The following is a 22,275-nucleotide window of genomic DNA, read 5'->3' as shown; positions in this document are numbered from 1 at the left end:
AGAACATAAGTTGCCAAAATAGACACAAGAAGAAACAGAAAATCTGAATAGTCTTATAAGTAACATAGAACTTAAACCAATTATTAAAAACCTCCCACGAAGAAAACTCTAGGACAAAATACCTTTGCCAGTGAATTTCCCCCAACATTGAAGCCAAACGCAAATATCACATGAGCTTTGAGAGAGCCGGGAAGGTGGAAGCACTTTCCAACTTACTCTGAGGCCAGTATAACCTCAGTATTAAAATCTGACCAGAGCATCACAGAGAAAGGGAAGTCGCTGGTCACTGCCTCTCATGACAATGACCAAAGACTGGCAAACCAGTTTTTGCAAAGGGCCAGAGAGTCAACGTGTGTGCCACACAGCCTATGCTTCACTGGCTACACTCTGCACCGTAGAGCAGAAGTCGCCCCCGGGTGGCACGTAAATGAATGTGTGTGTGGCCGTGAACCCAATAAAACTTGGGGTGTCAAATAGACAAACATCCTAAATAAACATTAGCCAATTTAATCCAGTGATATATAAAATAGTAAAGAGTTACCCCTGGAATTCAAAGAAATTTCAACATTAAAAATTCATCACATTAGGGTCACCTGGGTGGCTCAGTCGGCTAAGTATCTGACTCCAGCTCGGGTCATGATCTCACAGTTTGTGGGTTCAAGCCCCGTGTGGAGCTCTGTGCTGACAGCTTGAAGCCTGGAGCCTGCTTCGGATTCTGTGTGTCCCTCTCTCTCTGCCCCTTCTCTGCTCGTGCTCTGTCTCTCTGGCTCAAAAATAAATAAAACATTAAAAAAATAAAAAGAAAACAAATCTAAAATACAAGGATGAGAGAAGAAAAAATAAAACTCATTTGCAGGTCACACACACAAGATTGTGCAAGTTAAAAATACCAAAGATGCTTAGCATTAGCTGGAACTGATCCATGAGAGTCACTGGCTATAAAGTCAGCATACAGAGCGACAACCATCTTCCTATATATGAACAATACACAATGAGAAAGGGAATTCAAAAAATCAATACACTTCAGCACAGTTACAGACTTTTGTGCGTGAAAAGACCCTATCAAGAGAATGAAAAGAAAACCCACAGAATGGGAGAAAATATTTGCAAATGACACAGCTGACAAGGGTTTAATATCCAGAACACGTAACTCCCAGAACTCAATAAAAAGACAACCTCATTAAGAATAGGTAAAGGACTTGAATAAATATTTCTACAAAGAAGACCTACAAATGGCCAATGAGCATGTGAAAAGATGGTCAACATCACTGCTCGTTAGGGAAATGCAAGTCAAAACCACAGCGAGATACTGCCTCAGGCTACTACGGATGGCTGTCATCGGAATAAAACCAAACCCCCAAACCAGAAAATGACAAATGTTGGTGAGGATGTGGAGAAACCGTAATCCTCGTGCACTGCTGATGGGAATGTAACATGCTGTAGCCATTGTGGAAAAAATTTCGTGATTCCTGTAAAAGTTAAACTGAGAATTGCCACGTAACCCAGTAATTCCACTCTGAGAAATACACCCCTAGAAATTGAAAAGACGGACTCAGAGACTCGTATGCCAATGTTCATGGCAGCATTATTGATTGTAGCCAAAAGAAACAAGTTGATAGTGCCCAGCAACAGATGAATGGTTAGACACGTTTTTTTTCAGTTTTAAAAATTTTTCTGTTTCCTGATGCTTTGCCATCTTGGGGCCTTGCTCACACTGGAGTGACTGTCCCTCCCAAGGTTAGCCAATTTCTACAGATAGTAAAGATCTTGCCAAAATCACTCCAAGTAGCCAATGTTAAGCCTGCTGACCCTGCCTTGCCTTTCCCTTGGGGACCACAGGAAACGCTCTGTTTACATTTTGTCATTAGGTGGGGTCGTGCTGGTGAGGCTGTGACAATGGATGAGTGAGATCACAGTGTACATATTCTGGCAATGGAACCAAGAAGACTTTGCTGAAGGATTAGATGTGGCGGGGCGGGGTGGGGGTGGAGGGTGAGGCAATGATCTTGCCGAGGGAAGACAAGGTTTCCTGCTTTGAGTGGTGCCATTTACTGACATTGGCCAGAGTCAGGGAGGTCAGAGGACCAAGGGCTGTGTGGACGGCTGAAGTCAGAGGAGTCTCTGATTCATACCAGTGGAGGGGTCGCAGCTGGGGATAAGTGTGAGAGCACCACCTAGGTCAGAGCCAGAGGGGGAAAAATCACGAGTGGGGCCTGAGAACTGAGTAGTTGGTGATTTAGGACGAAACTAGGGTTGTATGGCTTCAGAGGAACAGTAAGAGAGTGTTTCAGGTAGAAAGGTGATCCACTGGGCTGAATGCTCCTGAGAGGTCGAGGGAGGCAAAGTCGGGGACAGATGAAATATTCATGAAAATTGACCAGGTACCGGGGAGTCATGGAGCTATGCCTCTGGGAAAACTGATGGAGAGTGAATAGTAACTGAGAGACCCGTGTGGACAGATAACTCTACGGAGAGTTGGGGTAGAAGCTAGAAGATAATTTTTTTTTTAAGATGTCAGATACTAGAGCATATTTTATGAGGGAAGGAGGTGGTGGGGGGAGGGAGGAGGAATGAGACGGTTGGCCTTTATGGGAGAGGCAATGACCTAAGCCCTTTTGCTCTCAGGACCAAACCTTTTGGCCTCAGATCTATTTACACTCTTAAAAGAATTGAAGACCCCAAAGTGCTTTGGTTTTTGTGAGTTCTATCAACATTTACCACATCAGAAACAAAACAGATACAAATTTTGAATTTTGTTTACCAATTCATTTAAAATAGCAAGAAACCCATTACGTCTGAACTTTTTTTTAATGAAAAATTATTATGCTTTCCAAAACAAAGTGTGTGAAAAGAGAGGCAGTTTTATATTTTTGCAAATCTCTTTACTGTCTGACTTAAGAGAAGACAGCTGGAATCTCCCATCTCCGTCTGCATTCAATCTGTTGCAGTGTCACACATCGTGTAGCTTCTAGAAAACCCTACTGCACCCCTCAAGAGAAAGTAAGAGTGAAAAGGCGAGTCCCATCTTCCTATTACTATGGGAACAGTTTGGACGATTATGGACTCCCTGAAAGGGTCTCAGGACCGCCAGCGGTTCCCAGGGCACATTCTTGAGCACTGGCTGACCTAAGCAACGAAGTCTCTGCGAAGGCCATTGGGGGGTGGGGGTGGGTGGGATTGAGGACATACGTGGAGAGGCTGGAAGAAGAGCAGCCTCTCTTTGGAAGAAGAGCAGAAGAGATGGGCGTCTAAGAGGCTGCGAGACGACAGTGTGCTCCAGTCGTTTGGAGTCGAGGGGACTGGAGGTGAGGCCAGGTGCCGGGGATGGGGAGGGAGGGTGCGGGAGGTCTGAGCAAGAGAAGATGGCAGTACCCCTCGGTGAGAAGGAAGACCAGCTTCCCCGCGATGTGCAGTCAGGTTGCCCAGCGTGACAGCAGACGATCGCTTCGCCGCCGCCAGAAATGGATGCAGGGGGCCCCTCAGCAAGGCTGCCCCTCTGGTCCCTTCTCCCCGACAACGGAGAGCAGGGCCTGGCCTGCCTTGGTTCTAACTCCGGTTCTGCCATAGACCAGCTGCGTGTCCCGGGACAGAAGACCCCGCTCTGAGCCTCGGCTTCGTATCTGCAAACTGGAAATAATCAGGGGGACTGTGCTGGTCACGCGGCCCCGGGGCGGAGAATGCGGAGGGAGGGGCAAGCTGGTCCCGCCTCCTCGCGGCTCTCGGGCTCCTGGGGGCCCGCAGGGCGCAACCACACATGCGCACTGCCTTTGGGCAAGGCCGCAGCACGTGCTCGGGGCCGCGCACCGACGCTCCTCCCTCCGTCGTGACCCAGGCCCCGCGCGGCTACGCTGGGCTCTTCCAGGCACGGGAGTCTGCCGCTCGTGTGGGGCCGGGCTTCTCTCTGGCCACGCGCTTCGAAGCGGTTCCGAGGGACCAGTCCGATCGCCAGCTCGCGCGAAGGCCACGTCGCAGAAACCCTCTCCCCTGACGCCCGTCGCCCCGGCGCTCCGCGGGTTCCCGCGCCCAGAAGCCTCAGGCTTCCGGCGGAAGTTCCTCCCGCGGGGGCGGAGCACCGGGCAGATCTGGTCACGCCCCTCCACTTACCGGCTTAGCCAATCGGAGCTGCTCTCCTTGTCGGGTGCGCAGGCTCCTATTCCAATCAACGAGTGTCGCCGTTGCTCGGGCAACAGCGTCCTAGAGCCGGCGAGTGGGCTGGGCTTCTGTGGCCGAGCGGCCCGGGGTCCCCGCGCTCTGCTGTGGCCCCGCGAGGCGGAGAATCGAGAAGGGGGCTCGGGTAAGGCGGCGCGGCCACGGCGTCCGGACCCCGCGCGCGAGCGGAGGGCGAGAAGAGGGCCGGGGCGGGCGGCTCCGAGGGTCCCACAGCCCTGAGACGGCTGCTGCCCGCCTCCGAGACGCCTAGCCTTCCTCCCGCAAACGTGACCTTGGGCTGGTGACTCGCTTACCCCGTTCAGCACGTGTGTCAGCCGCCGTCGCCGGCCCTGGCGCTACTGCGGTGACTAGTGCGGTCCTCTCCCCGTGGGCTGACGTCATATTTGGGGAAGACGGACCACAACGGGGAAGGTAGTGACATCTCCCCTCCCCCCCCCACCCCGGATGTGTGTGGGTCACACGGGAAGTGTGTGGCACTGCCTTGGGTCACTCCGGCTTACAAAATGTTTCATGTCCCTTATGTCATTTGCCCGCACAGCGCTCTTGAGTGTCATTGCCTGCCCCCTGTAGAGGGCGACTTGGACCCTGTGGAGTGAAGGGGGTTGTCCAGACTTCACACAACTAGGAAGTCGCGGAACCCGAATTCAAACCCAGCACTTGCCTCATGTTAAAAAGCAAACAGGGGCGCCTGGGTGGCGCAGTCGGTTAAGCGTCCGACTTCAGCCAGGTCACGATCTCGCGGTCCGTGAGTTCAAGCCCCGCATCAGGCTCTGGGCTGATGGCTCGGAGCCTGGAGCCTGTTTCCGATTCTGTGTCTCCCTCTCTCTCTGCCCCTCCCCCTTCATGCTCTGTCTCTCTCTGTCCCAAAAATAAATAAAAAAAATAAATTAAAAAAAAAAACACCCAACTCTTTCTAGAACATTCTTTTTCCCCCTCGCACCGCCCACAGTTATCCCTGCCTCCCTCCGGAATTTTGTCCGGAAAGCACTTTGTGAAACGTCCTGTTGCAAAGGGCACGCTTAAGGTCACGGTCTGGGGCACCCCGATCCTTTCCTTCTCCGTCTCCCGTTTCCTTCCCTCCTAAAAGTCTTTGCCTCGCAGAATGCCTTGCCCGTTAAGAGGACTCTTACTTGTCTTTCAAAAAGGAGTAATTTAATAATTTAATAATGGTCCTCGAGTCCTGTGCGCCCCTAAATGGGCGGGCTTTCCGAAATGCTGTAAGTGAATTCCACTTTCGCACAGCGTCGTCCCTTCATCGCTTTCTTTCGTCCGTCGTCTTCCATTCAACACACGTTTACTGGGCTAAGTTGGGGGAGGGGGGTGCAGGGTTCGAAAGTGAATCAGGCTTGAGCCCGTGGGTTATCTGCGAGCGTATTTGCCTCCCGCTCAACCTCACTGCAATCTCCTTGAGGGCAAGCGTGTCATTTTCGCCGTGCTCTCCTTTTCCTCTCCTTCTGGCGCTTGCAGAAGTTGGCCAAGGAATGCTCACGCGAGACTTTAAATTTGCTCCCCTTTCCCCGCCCTTTTCCAGCCACCCACCTCTTCCCCGTGAGCCGAGAGGTCCACCGCGCCCACGCTGTGACGCCAACAGGCCGCCGGACACGCGGAGACAGAACCAGCCGCAGGAAGATGTTTCGTGGTCGGGTGCCCACCCAGCGCGGGACGCCACTGGGAGGCCCCTGGCTGTTGACAAGGCAATCGCTTTAAGACAGCTTCTCTCCAGGTGTGTATCGAGAGCGAACGTTTAAGGTCGGGGGTCGCCGGGGGTCACCGGAGGTCCTCCTGGACGGCCCCGTCGCCTGCCAGGACCGGAAAGTCAGCTGCATAACGTGCATGGGAAAATGTGAGACAAGAAGCTAACGGTTGGCTGCTTTCTTCCTTTAAATACCAGGAGCGAGCCGGCCTTTTTGTGAAGTGTATTTAAATGTAGGCTCATAGGGGCGCCTGGGTGGTGCAGTCGGTTAACCGTCCGACTTCAGCCAGGTCACGATCTCGCGGTCCGTGAGTTCGAGCCCCGCGTCGGGCTCTGGGCTGATGGCTCAGAGCCTGGAGCCTGTTTCCGATTCTGTGTCTCCCTCTCTCTCTGCCCCTCCCCTGTTCATGCTCTGTCTCTCTCTGTCCCCAAAATAAATAAACGTTGAAAAAAAAATAAATGTAGGCTCATAGAGGTGGGATTCTTGTAATTTTTCCTTTTTTTTTAAAAAATGTTTTTTTAATGTTTGTATTTATTTTTGAGACATAGCGAGAGGGAGCATTGAGCGGGGGAGGGGCAGAGAGAGAGAGGGAGACTCAGAATGCGAGGCAGGCTCCAGGTTCCCAGCTGCCAGCACAGAGCCTGACGCGGGGCTCGAACTCACGAACTGCGAGATCATGACCTGAGCCGAAGTGGGGCGCTCAACCGACTGAGCCACCCAGGTGCCCATATAATTTTTCAGTATTAATTCACCTTCAACAAGATACTCTCCAGGATATCCATGTCGTAAGGAAGAGGAGCTGTAAAGAAAAGGGATCTGTTTGAGAAAAGTCTGGCTTTAGAGAAAACATATAAATATGTTATTTTTTCAGGTCTAAAGAGCTTCTTTTTCCACCTTTTTCTTTTTTTTTCTCTTGGTTTTGATCTTTTACTGCTCTCTTTTTTTGTTTGCTTTGTTGCGGGTGCTACTGTTACTATTTTTTCTCTCTCCATTTATTAGCAGTTTTACGCCTTCTTCTCTTTTTTTTTTTTTTTTTAAGTTTATTTATTTATTTTTGAGAGTAGGGAGGGGGCAGAGAGATAGAATCTCAAGCAGGTTCCATGCTGTCAGTGCAGAGCCTGATGCGGGGCTCCCTCCCAGGAACCGTGAGATCTTGACCTGAAACGAAATCAAGAGTCAGATGCTTCGCCAACTGAGCCACCCAGGCGTCCCTGCACTTTTATGACTCCTCCTACTACTGGCCCTAAAGTGCTGGTACTCCTGGCTAATACTTATTGAGCACTTACTGTGTTCCAGGCACAGCCTGGGGGCCTCACATCCATTTTTAAATTTAGTTCTTACCCCCTGCTTACAAAAGGGCACGGTTAACTTTTCCCGTTTTATGGATAAAGCAATAGGAACTCAGAGAAGTTAGGGGCCTTCCAAGCATATAAATGGTGGAGGGTGCCTTCCTACTCCAGGATTGCCTGACAGTAGGACCTGTGTGTTCCTGACCCGTGCTCTAGCCCTCAAATATTTATATACTCCGTAAATCCCCTAAGGCTTTGAGATGATTTGTAAGAATACACGTGATACGGTAAACTAAAAACACGTAAGTCAGGATCATGGAGAATACAAATAGAAGAACGGTAAAGTAACATCCGGAGGAGAGAAAAATACTCTGATTGTCCATACTGGTTAATCCAGTTGGGCTGCGGATTTAGTCGTGAACTTCTTGTCGACTCAAGAAAAAAGAGAATTAAAAAAAAAAGAGAAGTTGAATTCATTTTGGCCAAAGAAAACATTTTCATTCCTCTGGAAAACTAAAGCTTTTCTAACGTGTAGGTCTTCATCGTAAAACCTGGGCAGGGCTCGATTGCTACCAGATGGTTCAGTTGCAGGCCCGGGGTCCTAACCAGCTAGGGAGAGAGTAGGGACTCTCACACTTGAAGGAATATTTGGAATGAACGTACTCTGAACAGTAACAATTTTCAGTAACACCTTCCGAATGTCCCCCTGCCCTCCCCCTGCCTCCAGGACTTTGTAAACGCTCCTGTCCTGTCCCCTGGGGTGGTTCCAGTCTTTGTTTGCTCTTAACAGTTCTTCATTGAGCCCCTGCCGTATGCCAGGGCCTGTCTAGGCATCGAGGACCCCGCGGTGATGGTCATGTCCCCACCCTGATACCTTTGGTGCCTCCACCCTGTCACTGTCTACTACTGGGTTTTTTTTCTGGACTGACTTCGGTTTACCCTCCTTTCACAGTTTTATAAAACCCCATGAAGACACTCAGCACCTTACGCTGTAACTGTCTACGTCTTCTGCCCTGTGCTGTCTCTGATTCAGGTGGCTGTGCGTTTCCAAGACCTAAAAATAATAGCAGCTGCCAAATGGGGAACACAGCCTACTGTGTGTCAGGTGCTTTAGATACGTTTTCCGTGACGCTTCCACAGCTTGTAGAGCGGCGGCACTTGAGCATTGTTGGTTCACCTGCCTTTTAAGAAGCTGGTGAAAGTAACATATCCCCTAGAAAAATCATCTCATAATGCTTTTACGTTTAATCTCTGAGGGTTTGAAGAGCTACCAAAGCACACGGGTGGACCACTTCCCTAGATCCTAGGTTAAGAATACCTGCTTTAAAGGGGCACCTGGGTGGCTCAGGCAGTGAAGTGTCCTACTTTAGCTCAGGTCATGATCTCGCAGTTCATGGGTTCGAGCCCCGCGTCGGACTCTGTGCTGACAGCTCAGAGCCTAGAGCCTGCTTCAAATCCTCTGCCCCTCCCCTGCTGGTTCTCCCTCTCTCTCAAAAATAAAGAAACATTAAAAACTTTGGAGACAAAAGAATATTTCCTTTCAAGAGATGTGTTACTTCCATTTTTCAGATGAGGAAACTGGGTCAGGAGGAGGTTAATTAACTTGCAAGTTGGACGGTGGATAGTGGAACGACCTTGACCCTTAGTCCTCTTGACTCTAAACTCTTTGTTTTTCCCATTGTCCAAAAGTATAGATGCTCAGTAAATAACTGAGTGTGTGGAAGGCTAAAAAGGGAACTTTCTAGGGTATGTGTTCCAAAATATAATAAAACATCCATATGATAATCAGATTAGACAAGAAGATTTTTCTCAAGTATTCGGATTTAACTGCCAAAATCTTTTGTGTTGCTTGCAACTTTTTCCAAGTGACAATCTCCTCCCACCGCCCCCCCCCCCCCCCCCCCGCCGCCACTCCTCCCCACGACACCAGTTCCAACAGTTTTTGCTTCTGATGCCATTTCTGTTTGGCTGTGCACATTTCTTACTCTTGTGTTGAATTATGTTTTCTTCGGGTGCCAAGGCAGATGGATGGCACTTTTGTTATGATTCAGATATAAATAGCATCTGTTAAAAACTGGACATTAATACTTATCTGGCAAATAAACACACGTATCAGTGAAACAGCCCTCTGATTGTGTTTGCCAGCGGTCAGGAGTGTATTTGATGGCCCGTCACTTGGTGCTTGTGTGGGCGCATTGGTTTCGTAATGCGTCTTAATCTCTACCTCACCGAGTCCTGAAGTCATTAATTAATGTCTCAGAGTTCTCTGTCGAGAGCCCAAACTGAGGGTGGCGTGTAGCCAGAGGCGACCTACGCAGACCTCATCAGAGCGCCGTGCTCAGACTCAGGGAGGGCCCTGTTCAGCTTTCAGAATCAAGGGTCAAATTAGCTTAGCTTTCTTGCCCTCACAGCACTAGGTGTCCGCCGTGGTCCATCGCGAACGAAGCTCACCGTGTACCAGGCTGCGTGGTAGGCGCCGGGTGTCCAGAGGGGAGGTCGGCCAATCCCACCACTGGGGAGGCTCACTAGCCGGCAGGGGCCACAGGTAAACAGCCAACAGAAGATCCCCGAAGCAGAGGATTAGAGTGAACGTAGAGTTAGGTGCTAGAGTGATGGCCCGGGAGGCGATAATACTTTATAGTTTTGGTCCCACCTGGCCCCACAGCAAAGGAAGGGAATTATGGTGCCTTTGACCTTTTTGTCCTTTTCTTTATGTTTATTTCAAGTTTATTTATGTATTTTGAGAGAGAGACAGAGACAGATCACGAGTGGGGGAGAGGCAGAGAGAGAGAGAGAGGGAGAGGGAGAATCCTAAGTAGTCTCTATGCTGCCAGTGCCGAGCCCGACGCGGGGCTCAAGTCCATGAACCGTGAGACCATGACCTGAGCCGAAGTCAAGAGTCTGACGCTTAACGGACTGAGCCACCCAGCGCCCCTGTCCTTGAGTAAATAAAACAATTGGTAAAACAAAACTGTGAGACCAGATTCTCCATAAAAGCACGAGTAGTTTTGTTGAAGGAAGACAGGAAGGAAGGCCTCATGAAGGAGGGGCTGCACCCTCAATCTTGAAAGATGAGTCGCAGCGTGCAGGCAGGAGAGGTGGAAGGAAATCCTAGCAAAAGCACGAACCAGAACTCAGAGGCGAGGAACGACACGGCGCGTTCCGAGTGCTGCCTGATGATGCCGCCCGCGTGGAGCGCTGGGATCTGCTGGTCGCGGGAGGCCAGCATATTAGTGATGGGAATGATCCTGTCCCCACAGTTAGGAGTTTGGTTTCAGCTCAGATAACCCTGGAGAAGTAGTGTAGGTTGTTGTTTTTTTTTTTTCTCTTTTAAACTTCATAATTTTAGACTCACAAATCTGTTACAGAATCAGTACAGAGAGTTCCTCTGTGCACCCCGGTGCCCCCCTAACCCGCCGCACCGTGATAACACCTTACCAAGTAGTCGTAGTACAGTGATCAAAATCAGGATAACGCCATTGGGACTGTACTAGTGACTAAACTATGGGCTGTATTCGGGTCTCACTAGTTTGCCATGTTTTCTCTCGGTACGTAGTTCTATGAGATTCTAACACATGTACAGTTTCACATTGTACATTTTTAAGCCAGGGAGCCACACAACTATATCAGTGCGCTAGAAAGAGAAATGCTGGCAACAGAGGAGACGGGTTGGAGGGAGAAGGTGGGATCTGGAAGTGATGTGCGGGGCTATTTCTGTAACCCAGATGAGCGAGGATGAATGGAGCAGTGATGGAGGGATGGAATGGGGCAAGGAAAAGACTGAAGAGTGTTTTGCAAGTAAACTTGACCATCCTCGCCAGCCGCTCAGAAAGAGAGCTGGAGGCCAGAGTCAAAGGCAGGGATTTCTGCCGTAACCTACCAAGGTTCAGGAGTGGAAGCAAATTCATTTGTTCACTCAGTGAATCTGAACACCCCTGACCGCTAGTCCCTAGACCGGGACCTGAGACTGTACCGATCACACAAATTAACCCGGCCCTTGCTTTTTTGGGACTTAAAGTCTACGAGACAAGCATTAACTGAATACTCATGACAAACTGGGCTAAGGGCTGTGAAGGACAACAGAGGTCGTGCGTGTGTGTAAGGGGGGTGTGGCCTAGTGTGGAGGTGCCAAGGAAGACTGCATCTGTGGCCTTGGTCTTGGGCAGCAGCGGCCCCTGGGAACTTTCCAGTGAGGTGAATTCTCAGGCCCCACCCTCCCCAGGATCTAGATCTAGGATCAGGACCTGGAGCTGGCGCCCGGGGATCGGTTCCTAACAAGCCCTCCAAGCGGTTCTGACGGTCACTGGAGTTTGAGAACCACTGATCTTTGGGAGGAGGAGGAGAGCATTAGGCAGACCCTAATGCGAAGGGCGAGTGGTCTAGGTGGGGGGCTGTGGCTCTGAAAACAGAGCTTCCGTGCAGGATAGGCCACATCACACAGACGGCCAAAGGCTTCTGTGGCTCAAGGAACTGGGGAGAGGGAGACCGATGGAGGAGCAGGCAAGGGCTGTCCCACAGGGCCTTGCGACACCGTTGAGGGCTTTGGTTTTAATCCTAAGGACAACAGGAAACAGTTGCCGTTCTTTTGTTTTTGTTTCTTTAAGTTTTATTTTAAGAGAGGGAGAGAGAGAGCGAGCGAGCATGAGCGAGGGAGGGCAGAGAGAGAGAATCCCAAGCAGGCTGTGCACTGTCAGTGCAGAGCTCGATGCCGGGCTTGAGCCCATGAACTGTGAGGTCACGAGCTGATCCGAAACCAAGAGTCGAATGCTTAACCAGCTCAGCCACCCCAGCACCCCGGAAGCAGTTGGGAGTTTTTCCAGCAAGGAGGAAACACGAGGATGTCGGTACTTTAAAATGTTTATTCTGGCCGCTGTGAGGAAACTAGAGGGTGTGTGATTGTGGTGCGTGTGGGGCGCGTGTGTGATCTGGACACAGGCAGGTTAGTGATGCGCCTACAGGGCTGACATAGCTCCCCCCGGGAAGCCTACAGTTTAGTATGAATTCACGCGGAGGACCTGCCTGAGGCTTTTGACACGATTCTCCAGTCGCCTGCAAAATCAGCTGATGCTTTTACGGACCCACAGGCTCCACTCTTGTGGCTCGATAAGCTAAACGAGAAAATCTGCCTGCCAATCTGTGCTAACTCCTTGCTCTTGAATTTTTCAGAATCCACAGTTTCCGAAGTAGTTAATTTCGAAGGAAATGAGACGAAATAGCCCCCAGACGAATGTTGCCACGGTCAACAGCACCAAGTCCTGCAGTACCAAGGCCAGGTGAGACGCTGCTCGGGCGTGTGGCTCAAGTTGACAGTACCGTGCCGGGCGTAAGGCCTCGAGAGAAGGGTGCTTTACTGGCTGTTAATGATACCGTTATCAGTCCTGTCTGGTTGGGGCCAGTCATTCATGCAGCAGGCACATACCAAATGCTGATTTTTGTGCCGAAATTGTCTAGGGACTTGCATATTTGTCATATCAGCAAGTATCAGCTTATTCATTTTATTTTTAAAAAATTTTAATGTTTATTTATTTTTGAGAGACAGAGACAGAGCATGAGCAGGCAAGGGGCAGAGAGAGAGGGAGACACAGAATCGGAAGCAGGCTCTGGGCTCTGAGCTGTCAAAACAGAGCCCGACGCGGAGCTCGAACTCACAAACCACAAGATCGTGACCTGAGCCCAAGTCGGATGCTCAACCAACCGAGCCACCGGGCGCCTCTCGGCTTATGCATTTTAAAGCCGAAGGCCCTTAATTTGGTGCTCAACACGACTACAAATATATGACGAGTCTGGGGCCATCGGAAAACCATGGAGCACCATGGAGCCTGCCTTGCCACGGGGGCCGTGGGTGCAGGTTTGCTGGTGGCCACGCGCTCGGTTTCCCCCATAGGTGGCGGCAGAAGCAAAACTTTCCCTTGCCGAGAGCTCAAGCGGGAAACCAGCGCGGCGGGCCTTTGCCAGCATCTGAGGACTTGCTTGGGCCCGGCAGCACTATAAAAATAGGATATGTTAACCGCTCCTTGTCTGCTCCCGGGAGCTGGAGGAGAGAGCGTACTAGTTTCCAGCTCGTGCATTTGAAAAGGCTGCCAGCGAAACAGGTTTCGAGCTGGGAACAGCTGTTTGACAGCCAGCGTGTGGGCAGGTCTTCTGACACAACTTGGCTGTGGCCTGTTGCCGTAGCTGTGTCGTCGTGTTAGGTGTTGGGGAGTCTGAGAACGGTCATTAGGTGAGAGTGGATTTCTGAGCCACCGTCTGAAATGAGATTTTGGGGCTCGCGATCGAGAAAGCACATTACAAACAAAATGGTGTAAGCTTTTTCTTTAGATCTGTGTTCGGGAGCAGCCGGGCATTCGTGCTGATAGAGGTTACCACACAACCACAGCACTCGGTTCAGTTAAACTTAACGTCCATTGTGTTTTGGACACCGTAATCAGACGTGGCCCCTGCTGTCGTGAAGTTAAGAGCCTAGCAGGGAAGGGAGACGCGGAACAGTCCTAAGGGTCTTGGGTGTTAATTGAGACCTTTTTGACCCTGGTCACCAGTGCTCGGGGAAGGGCCCAGAGTGAGAATCATGGGTAATACTGAAACTGCTGTGTTGGGTGGTGGGAAAGAGGGTGACGACCCTAAACGGGACCCAGAAGTGGGAAGAGGTGCGTGTGTGTGCGTGCATGCGTGTGCGTGTGCAAGTGTGTGCGTGTCAGTATGTGTTGGGAGGAGAGTGCCGTTGAATGACAGGGCTGTGAAAATCCTTCACTCATTAATTTGAGAAACACTTCTGGAACCACAGTCATGTGTTGGGTACTCTGGGGCTGGGGGTTCAGTGGTGTAGAAGTTCTGTTTTATTTCATGGAGCCTATAACGGAGGTTGTCATTTCTCAAATGCAAGCGTGACTCCCAGCCGTGGTGAGTGTGGCACAGGGGAAGGACGGGCTTTGATGAGAGAGTGGGGAGGACGATGCAGATGGGGTAATCAGGGAAACCCCTCCCAGGAGGTGACAGTCACACCCATATCTGCGGGTGACAGGAGTTGGGTGGGTGAGGAGAGGGACCCCCAGGCCATGGGAGGCCAGGAGGGGCGAGGGAGGGGGCCGGAGCTAGGTCACGGGCTGCCTGGGGGGGCCCTGGTAGGCATGTTCTTTCTAACATGCTGCGAGACATTTGTTAAAGAACATTTAAAATAAAAAAGATCACTGATTCCCTCCCTCCCCCCCACATGCCAACATAGCTATTTTTGTCACATCTTGTAGACTCTATCCACATGTGAAAACACATTTTTCATTCATTTTTTTAAATTTATTTTGGAGAGAGAGAGAGCACACCCATGTGTGCAGGGGAGGGGCAGAGAGAGAGAGGAAAGAGAGACTCTCAAGCAGGCTCTGCACTGTCAGTGCAGAGTTCGACGCGGGGCTGGATCCCATGAACCATGAGATCGTGGCCTGAGCGGAAATGAGAGTCGGACGCTCAACCGGCTGAGCCCCCCCGGGCGCCCTTGTGAAAACACGTTTTTATATCATTGTGTTCATAGTACTTTTTCTCTTAACATTGTTCTAAACACGTTTTTATGTTTCGACGTACTTATAATCGTTATTTATGCTACTCCATTAAAGCATGTTAACGTTGAGAGGTTTGTGTTATATTTTGAGTTTGATTTCTGAGTTTGTGTGGATGTGTCTTGTAGTGTGGGTGGGGGTAGGCTTGGAATTCATGCTGTAAGGGGAGGTATTGGTTAAAATGAGGTTTGGGAAGGGGTGCCTGGGTGGCTCATTTGGTTAAGCATCCGACTTGGGCTCAGGTCATGATCTCGCGGTCCGTGAGTTCGAGCCCCGCGTCGGGCTCTGTGGTAACAGCTCAGAGCCTGGAGCCTGCTAAAAGATTCCGTGTCTCCCTCTCTCTCTGGCCCTTCCCATCTCGAGCTCTGTCTCTGACTCTCTCTCTCTCTCAAAAATAAACATTAAAAAAAATGAGATTTGGGAGGAAGGTGAAAGCCTATATGGGGTTCTGGGGAGAGCATGAGCGGGGGGGACCCTTGGTGGAGGAAGCCCGTGGCTCAGACATGTGGAGCCACAGGCCCTGGAGGCAGGTCACTTAATAACCACGGATTCTTTCTGCTAAATTGAATTCGGTTGACTGGCTAAATTGTTTTTTACGATACCCTATCATTTGGAATATATTTGTAAATCAGCTTGCATTCTTGTAATCCCTGTGTTTAGAACAGTAGACAAGGGGTTGCCAGCTGAGTCTAAGAGAGTGAGGGGGGGTGTGAGGCTGGGATGGAGGAGGCAGCACAAGCCCCGGAATCCTAATATTTGATTAGATTATTATGTAGACGACTCACTTTTAATTTTCCACATGTTCTTTTAAGTAGGTTGCAGAATTGTGGGGCACTTTGGGCAATGCAAGGCACCCCTTCTTGAGTATTGACAGATTTTCTCATCTGTGCGTTTCTATGAGAAGACACAGAAATCACTCATGCAGGAATGCAAGTGCATACACACACACACACACACACACACACACGCACGCACACACACAGCCCTGGCTCAACTGGGCAAAAAGCCTAACGTTAAATTCAGGAGAGTTCAAGTCTTGGCCTCATGAGTCAATTTGGCTTTTCTCTCTGGATTCACCGATTGCCAGCAAAATAGGTGCTCAGTTATTGCTAGGCGGGTCTACATGGAATCGCTTTGGTGTAATGTTTGTGGTCTTTTACTTCATTTTGATATTAAGCAGGGAACTTTACAGAGCCCCCTTCAAAAACTATAGACTCATAAATCAGCTTCAGGGTCTTCTGACCCAACGGTTTCAGCTTGTTAACGCACACATGGCTGGGTCAGCCCCAACCCCTGAGTTTCCGATTGGTTGGTGTGGGTGGGGCCGGATAAAATGCTGCTCTAAAAAGGTTCTAGGTGATGCTGATATTGTTGGTTCAGGGACCACATTTTGAGAACTACTCGTTTAAAGCTACCTATCTGCCTGTGTGTCTGCTTCAACAGCCTTTTTAAAAAATTTTTTTAATTTATTTTGAGAGAGAGAGAGGGCATGCATGTGCATGAGCGGGGGAGGAGCAGAGAGAGAGGGAGAGAGACAATTCAAGCAGGTTCTGCGCTGTCACTGCAGAGCCCGACATGGGGCTTGATCCCATGAACCACAAGATCATGACCTGAGCTGAAATCAAGAGTTGGGCGCTCAACCGACTGGTCACCCAGGCGCCCATGCAACAGCCTTTTAAAACCATGGCATTTCCGCATAAGGAATCTACAAATGAACTAGCTTTCCCCCCACCTTGACATGAACTGACAGTGGCATCTCTTGGGAAAGGTCTTTAACCCCAGAGCAAGAGTGATTCAGTGCACATCCTGAGCAACTCGAGGACAGGAAGTTGCTAAGTTTCTACATGCCGCCTCAGTGCTATTGCACTTGCTGTGGGTAGGCCCGCTCCTGTGCTTGAAAAACATGCTGCGTTTTCCTAAAATCCTGAGTTAGATGGTGAGCGGTTGGAGGTTGGGCTGTTCGTACTTCCCCTTCCGTCCCTCCACCCTCACCCATGTGCGGCCTGCAGCATTTGCTCAAGAATGAATCGCCGAGGGGGTAGTTGCTTGGAAAATGCTGATACCGCGAATGTTCATGTTGAACACCAAACAGGCTCCATGGTCACAGCTACCTGGATCTGGCTCTTTGGAATATCCGTATAGTAAGTGACGTCTCTCTGGCTTTTATGATCCTGCAATTGGTAGAAACTGGAACCAGAGAAGACCCAACAGGTCACAGACCATTCTCCTGCTGGAAGAGGATTATTCCCTGCGGTGTGCTCAGTGGCATTAGGAAGAATTACTTTTCATATGATTATTATTTTTTTTTCCTGCTGTCTTCAACTAAGTGTTTCTTGAATTGAATCGCTTTGTATTCAAGTAATAAAATGCACAACAGGCAGTACATTTCTGGGTGATTATCTCACTCCTCAGGTGGTGTAATAAGGCACGAGGCCAAGGCCCTGGCATGCCTTATTGTTATTAGGAAGGGAATTTATGGATAAAATAAAGCGAGCGGTTATTTGCATCAGCAGTAACCACAACAAGGAATGCAATTATGGCAGGTCCTCCTCACGTGTGTGCAGAGCAGGGTGAGGCGGGGCGGGGGGAGCGGGGAGTGCGGTGAGTGCTCCCTAACCAGCCATACAGCTCGGGTAACCAGAGATTTGCCCCCTCCTGCAAGGAGCTTGTTAGGAATTGTGTAAAAAACAACAGGAAGGCCTTGGCCACAGACAGCCGTATGAACTTGGTACCTGGGATGAGCTCTCCCCCTGGACCCGCTCTGGGCTTAGCAGCTGCATCGTCCTGGACACCTTGCTGGCCTATCCTGAGTGTCGGCGTCGCCACTGATGAAATGGCGTCGCCACTGATGAAGTGCAGCCAGTGGTTGGGCATGAGGAGGGTTCAGTGGTGGGTTTTCATGAATCTTAAGCACATTTCCTGGCTCAAAGTAAGCCCCCAATAAATGCTAATGGAATTAGAATTTTTTTCCTTCTTTTTTTTCAACGTTTATTTATTTTTGGGACAGAGAGAGACAGAGCATGAACGGGGGAGGGACAGAGAGAGAGGGAGACACAGAATCGGAAACAGGCTCCAGGCCCCGAGCCATCAGCCCAGAGCCCGACGCGGGGCTCGAACTCACGGACCGCGAGATCGTGACCTGGCTGAAGTCGGACGCTTAACCGACTGTGCCACCCAGGCGCCCCTTCTTTTTAAAAATTTTTTTAAAAATTTAATTCCAAGTTTGTTAACACACAGTGTACCAATAATTTCAGGAATAGAATGTAGTGATTCATCACTTACGTATAACGCCCAGTGCTCATCCCAGCAGGTGCCCGCCTTAATGCTCCTCACCCCTTTAGCCTTTCCCCCTACCCAACGCCCCGCCAGCAACCTTCAGTTTGTTCTGTGTATTTAAGAATCTCTTATGGTTTGTCTTCCTCTCTGTTCTTGCATTATTTTTGCTTCCCTTCCCTTATGTTCATCTGTCTTGTATCTTAAATTCCCCATATGAGTGAAGTCATGTATTTGTCTTTCTCTGACTGACTTATTTCACTTAGCATAGTACACTCTAGTTCCATCCACGTTGTTGCAAATGGCCAGGTTTCATTCTTTTTGATCGCCAAGTGATAGTCCATTGTATGTATAGGTATATACACATATAAATATGTATGTGTATCTCATCTTCTCTATCCATTCATCGGTTGATGGACATCTGGGCTCTTTCCATACTTCAGCTCTTGTCGATAGCGCTGCTATAAACATTGGGGTGCTTGTGCCCCCTTTGAATCAGCATTCCTGTATCCTTTGGATAATGACCTAGTCGTGTACAATTGCGGAGTCACGGGGAGTTCTATTTTGAATTTTGTGAGGAAACTCCATACCATTTTCCAGAGTGACTGGACCAGTTTGCCTTCCCACCAGCAGTGCAAAAGGGTTCCCCTTTCTCCGCATCCTTGCCAACATCTGTTGTTGCCTGAGTTGTTAGTTTTAGCCATTCTGACGGGTGTTGAAGTCTGAAATTGTGATGCTTCCTGCTTTGGTTTTCTTTTCCAGGATGGCTTTGGCTATTCAGGGTCTCTTCTGGTTCCATACAAATTTTAGGATTGTTTGTTCTAGCTTTGTAAAGAATGCTCGTGTTATTTTGATATAGATTGCATTGGATATGTAGATTTCTTTGGGTAGTATTAACATATTAATAATATTTGTTCCTCCCATCCATGAGCATGGAATATTTTTCTGTTTTTTTTGTGTCTTCTTCAATTTCTTTCATAAGCTTTCTATAGTTTTCTGTGTACAGAGTTTTCACCTCTCTGGTTAGGTTTATTCCTAGGTATTTTATGGTTTTTGATACGTTGTAAATGGGATTGATTCCTTGATTTCTCTTTCTTCTGCTTTATTATTGGTGTATAGAAATGCAGCTGATTTCTGAACATTGATTTTATATCCCGCAACTTTGCTGAATTCATGAATCAGTTCTAGCAGTATTTTGATGGAGTCTTTGGGTTTTCCACATAGAATATGTTGTCTGCAAAGAGTGAAAGTCTGACTTCCTCCTTGTCAGTTTGGACGCCTTTTATTTCTTTGTGTTGTTTGGTTGTTGAGGCTAGGGCTTCCAACACTATGTTGAATAACTGTGGCGAGAGTGGACATCTTTGTCGTGTTCCTGACCTTAGGGGGAACGCTGTCCATTTTTCCCCATTGAGAATGATATTAGCGGTGAGTCTTTTGTATACGGCCCTTATGATCTCGAGGTGTGATCCTTATATCCCTATTTTCTTGAGGGTTTGTTTTTTTCAAGAAAGGTTGCTGTATTTTATCAAATGCTTTTTCAGCATCTATTGAGAGGATCATGTGGTTCTTACCCTTTCTTTTGTTAATATGCTGTATCACATTGATTGATTTGTGGATATTGAACTAGGCCTGCATCCCAGGAATAAATCCCACTTGACTGTGGTGAATAATTCTTTTAATGTATTCTTGGATCCAGTTTGCTAGTATCTTGCTGAGAATTTTTGCATCCATGTTCCTCAGGGAAATCGGTCTGTAGTTCTCTTGTTTAGTAGAGTGTTTATCTGATTTTGGAATCCGGGTAATGCTGGCCTTGTAGAATGAATTTGGAGGTTTTCCTTCCATTTCTATTTTTTGGAACAGCTTCAAAAGAATAGGTGTTAACTCTTCTTTATTTAAAAAAAAAATTTTTTTTTTCAACGTTTTTTATTTATTTTTGGGACAGAGAGAGACAGAGCATGAACGGGGGAGGGGCAGAGAGAGAGGGAGACACAGAATCGGAAACAGGCTCCAGGCTCCGAGCCATCAGCCCAGAGCCTGACGCGGGGCTCGAACTCACGGACCGCCAGATCGTGACCTGGCTGAAGTCGGACGCTTAACCGACTGCGCCACCCAGGCGCCCCTGTTAACTCTTCTTTAAATGTTTGGTAGAATTCCCCTGGAAAGCCATCTGGCCCTGGACTTTTGTTTGTTGGGAGGTTTTTGATTACTGATTCAATTTCTTTACTGGTTATGGGTCTGTTCAAATTTTCTCTTTTTTCCTGTTTCAGCTTTGGTAGTTTATATGTTTCTAGGAATTTGTCCATTTCTTCCAGATTACCCAATTTGTTGGCATATAGTTGCTCATAATATTCTCTTATTATCATGTGTATTTCTGCAGTGGTGGTTGTGATCTCTCCTCTTTCATTCGTGATTTTATTTATTTGGGTCCTTTCAATTTTCTTTTTGATCAATCTGGCTAGAGGTTTATCAATTCTGTTAATTCTTTCAAAGAACCAGTTCCTGGTTTCATTGATCTCTTCTACTGTTTTTTTTTGATTTCAATATCACCGATTTCTGCTCTAATCTTTATTATTTCCCTTCTTCTGCTGGTTTTGGGCTTTATTTGCTGTTTTTTTCCCCCAGCTCTTTTAGGTGTAAGGTTAGGTTGTGTATTTGAGACCGTTCTTCCTTCTTTAGGAAGTCCTGGTATTCTATATGCTTCCCTCTTATGACCACCTTCACTGCATCCCAGAGGCTTGGGCTGTTGTGTTTTCATTTTCATTGGCTTCCATGTACTTTTTAATTTCCTCTTTAATTTCTTGGTTAACCCTTTCATTCTTTAGCAGGATGTTCTTTAATCTCCAATGATTCATGGTCTTTCCAGATTTTTTTTCTTGTGATTGATTTCGAGTTTCATAGCATTGTGGTCTGAAAATATGCAAGGTATGGTCTCGATCTTTTTGTATCTGTTGAGGGCTGATTTGTGATCCAGTATGTGATCTATTCTGGAGAATGTTCCATGTGCACTTGAGAAGAATGTGTATTCTGCTGCTTTAGGATGAAACATTCTGAATGTATCTGTTAAGTCCATCTGGTCCGGTTGTCATTCAGAGCCATTGTTTCCTTGTTGAGTTTCTGCTTAGATGATCTGTCCACTGTTGTAAATGGGGTGTTGAAGTCCCCTACTATTATGTCATTATCAATGAGTTTCTTTATGTTTGTGATTAATTGATTTATGTATTTGGGTGCTTTCACATTGGGGGCCTAAGTATTTACAATGGTTAGATATTATTGTTGGATAGACCCCTTAATTATGATATAATGCCCTTCTTCAGTCTTTATTTTAAAATCTAGTTTGTCTGATATAAATATGACTACTCCACCTTTCTTTTGATGACCATTAACATGATAGATGGTTCTCCATCCCCTTACTTTCAACCTGCAGGTGTCTTTAGGTCTAAAATGAGTCTCTTGTAAGCAGCATGGAGATCGGTCTTATTTTCTTATCTGTTCTGATACCCTGTGTCTTTTGATTGGAGTGTTTAGTCCATTGACATTTAGGGTGAAAGATATGAATTTAGTGCCATTGTGTTGCCTGTTGAGTTCGTGTTTCTGATGATGTTCTCTGGTCCTTTCTAGTCTTTGTTGCTTTTGGTCTGTTTTGTTTTGTTTTGTCTTTTCTCCACTCAAAGCGTCCCCCTTAAAATTTCTTGCAGGGCAGGTTTAGTGGTCACGAATTCATTTAGTTTTTGTTTGTCTGGGAAACTCTTCATCTCTCCTTCTATTTTTAATGACAGCCTTGCTGGATAAAGAATTCTTGGCTGCATATTTTTCCAATTCAGCTCCAGTATATCCTGCTACTCCTTTCTGGCCTGCCAAGTTTCTGTGGCTAGGTCTGCTGTGAATCTGATCTATCCTCCCTTATAGGTTAAGGACTTTTTTCCCCTCGCTGTTTTTCATAATTCTTTCCTTGTCTGTGTATCTTGAGAATTAGACTGTGATTTGCCTTGGTGATGGTCAGTTTTTGTTGAATCCAATGGGAGTTCTCTGTGCTTCTTAGATTTTAATGTCTGTTTCCTTCACCAAACTAGGAAAGTTTTCCACTATAATTTGCTCACATAAACCTTCTGTCTCTTTTTCTCTCTCTTCATTTTCTGGGACTCCTATGATTTGGATGTTATTCATTTTTAATAAGTCACTGAGTTCTCTAAGTCTTGTATCATCATCTTTTGCCTTTGTTTCCCACTTTTTTTCTGCTTCATTATTCTCCATAATTTTATCTTCTAAATCACTGATTTGCTGCTCTACTTCATCCATCCTTGCCAT

General features: G+C 47.9%; 1 protein-coding gene across 6 annotated transcripts in view; it reads left to right on the top strand.

The window, feature by feature from the left end:
- Positions 1 to 2,940: 2,940 nt before the first annotated feature.
- EFCAB6 (EF-hand calcium binding domain 6) overlaps positions 2,941 to 22,275 on the top strand; it is a 251,139-nt gene continuing 231,804 nt past the window's right edge. For 5 of the 6 annotated variants that reach the window (XM_047868128.1, XM_047868127.1, XM_047868129.1 and 2 more), the window contains exons 1-3: positions 4,214 to 4,294; positions 5,702 to 5,893; positions 12,320 to 12,426. In XM_047868128.1, the coding sequence (XP_047724084.1) occupies positions 12,381 to 12,426 (46 nt within the window). In that variant the 5' untranslated portion in view covers positions 4,214 to 4,294; positions 5,702 to 5,893; positions 12,320 to 12,380. Of the gene's footprint in view, positions 3,306 to 4,213; positions 4,295 to 5,701; positions 5,894 to 12,319; positions 12,427 to 22,275 lie in introns of those variants that run through there. The other variant, XM_047868126.1, reaches the window with a different exon arrangement.

This window comes from Prionailurus viverrinus, chromosome B4 (assembly GCF_022837055.1).
Source record: "Prionailurus viverrinus isolate Anna chromosome B4, UM_Priviv_1.0, whole genome shotgun sequence".
NCBI lineage: Eukaryota > Metazoa > Chordata > Mammalia > Carnivora > Felidae > Prionailurus > Prionailurus viverrinus.
Note: the sequence above shows the minus strand (reverse complement) of the source record. Positions and strands in the feature narration are given on the sequence as shown.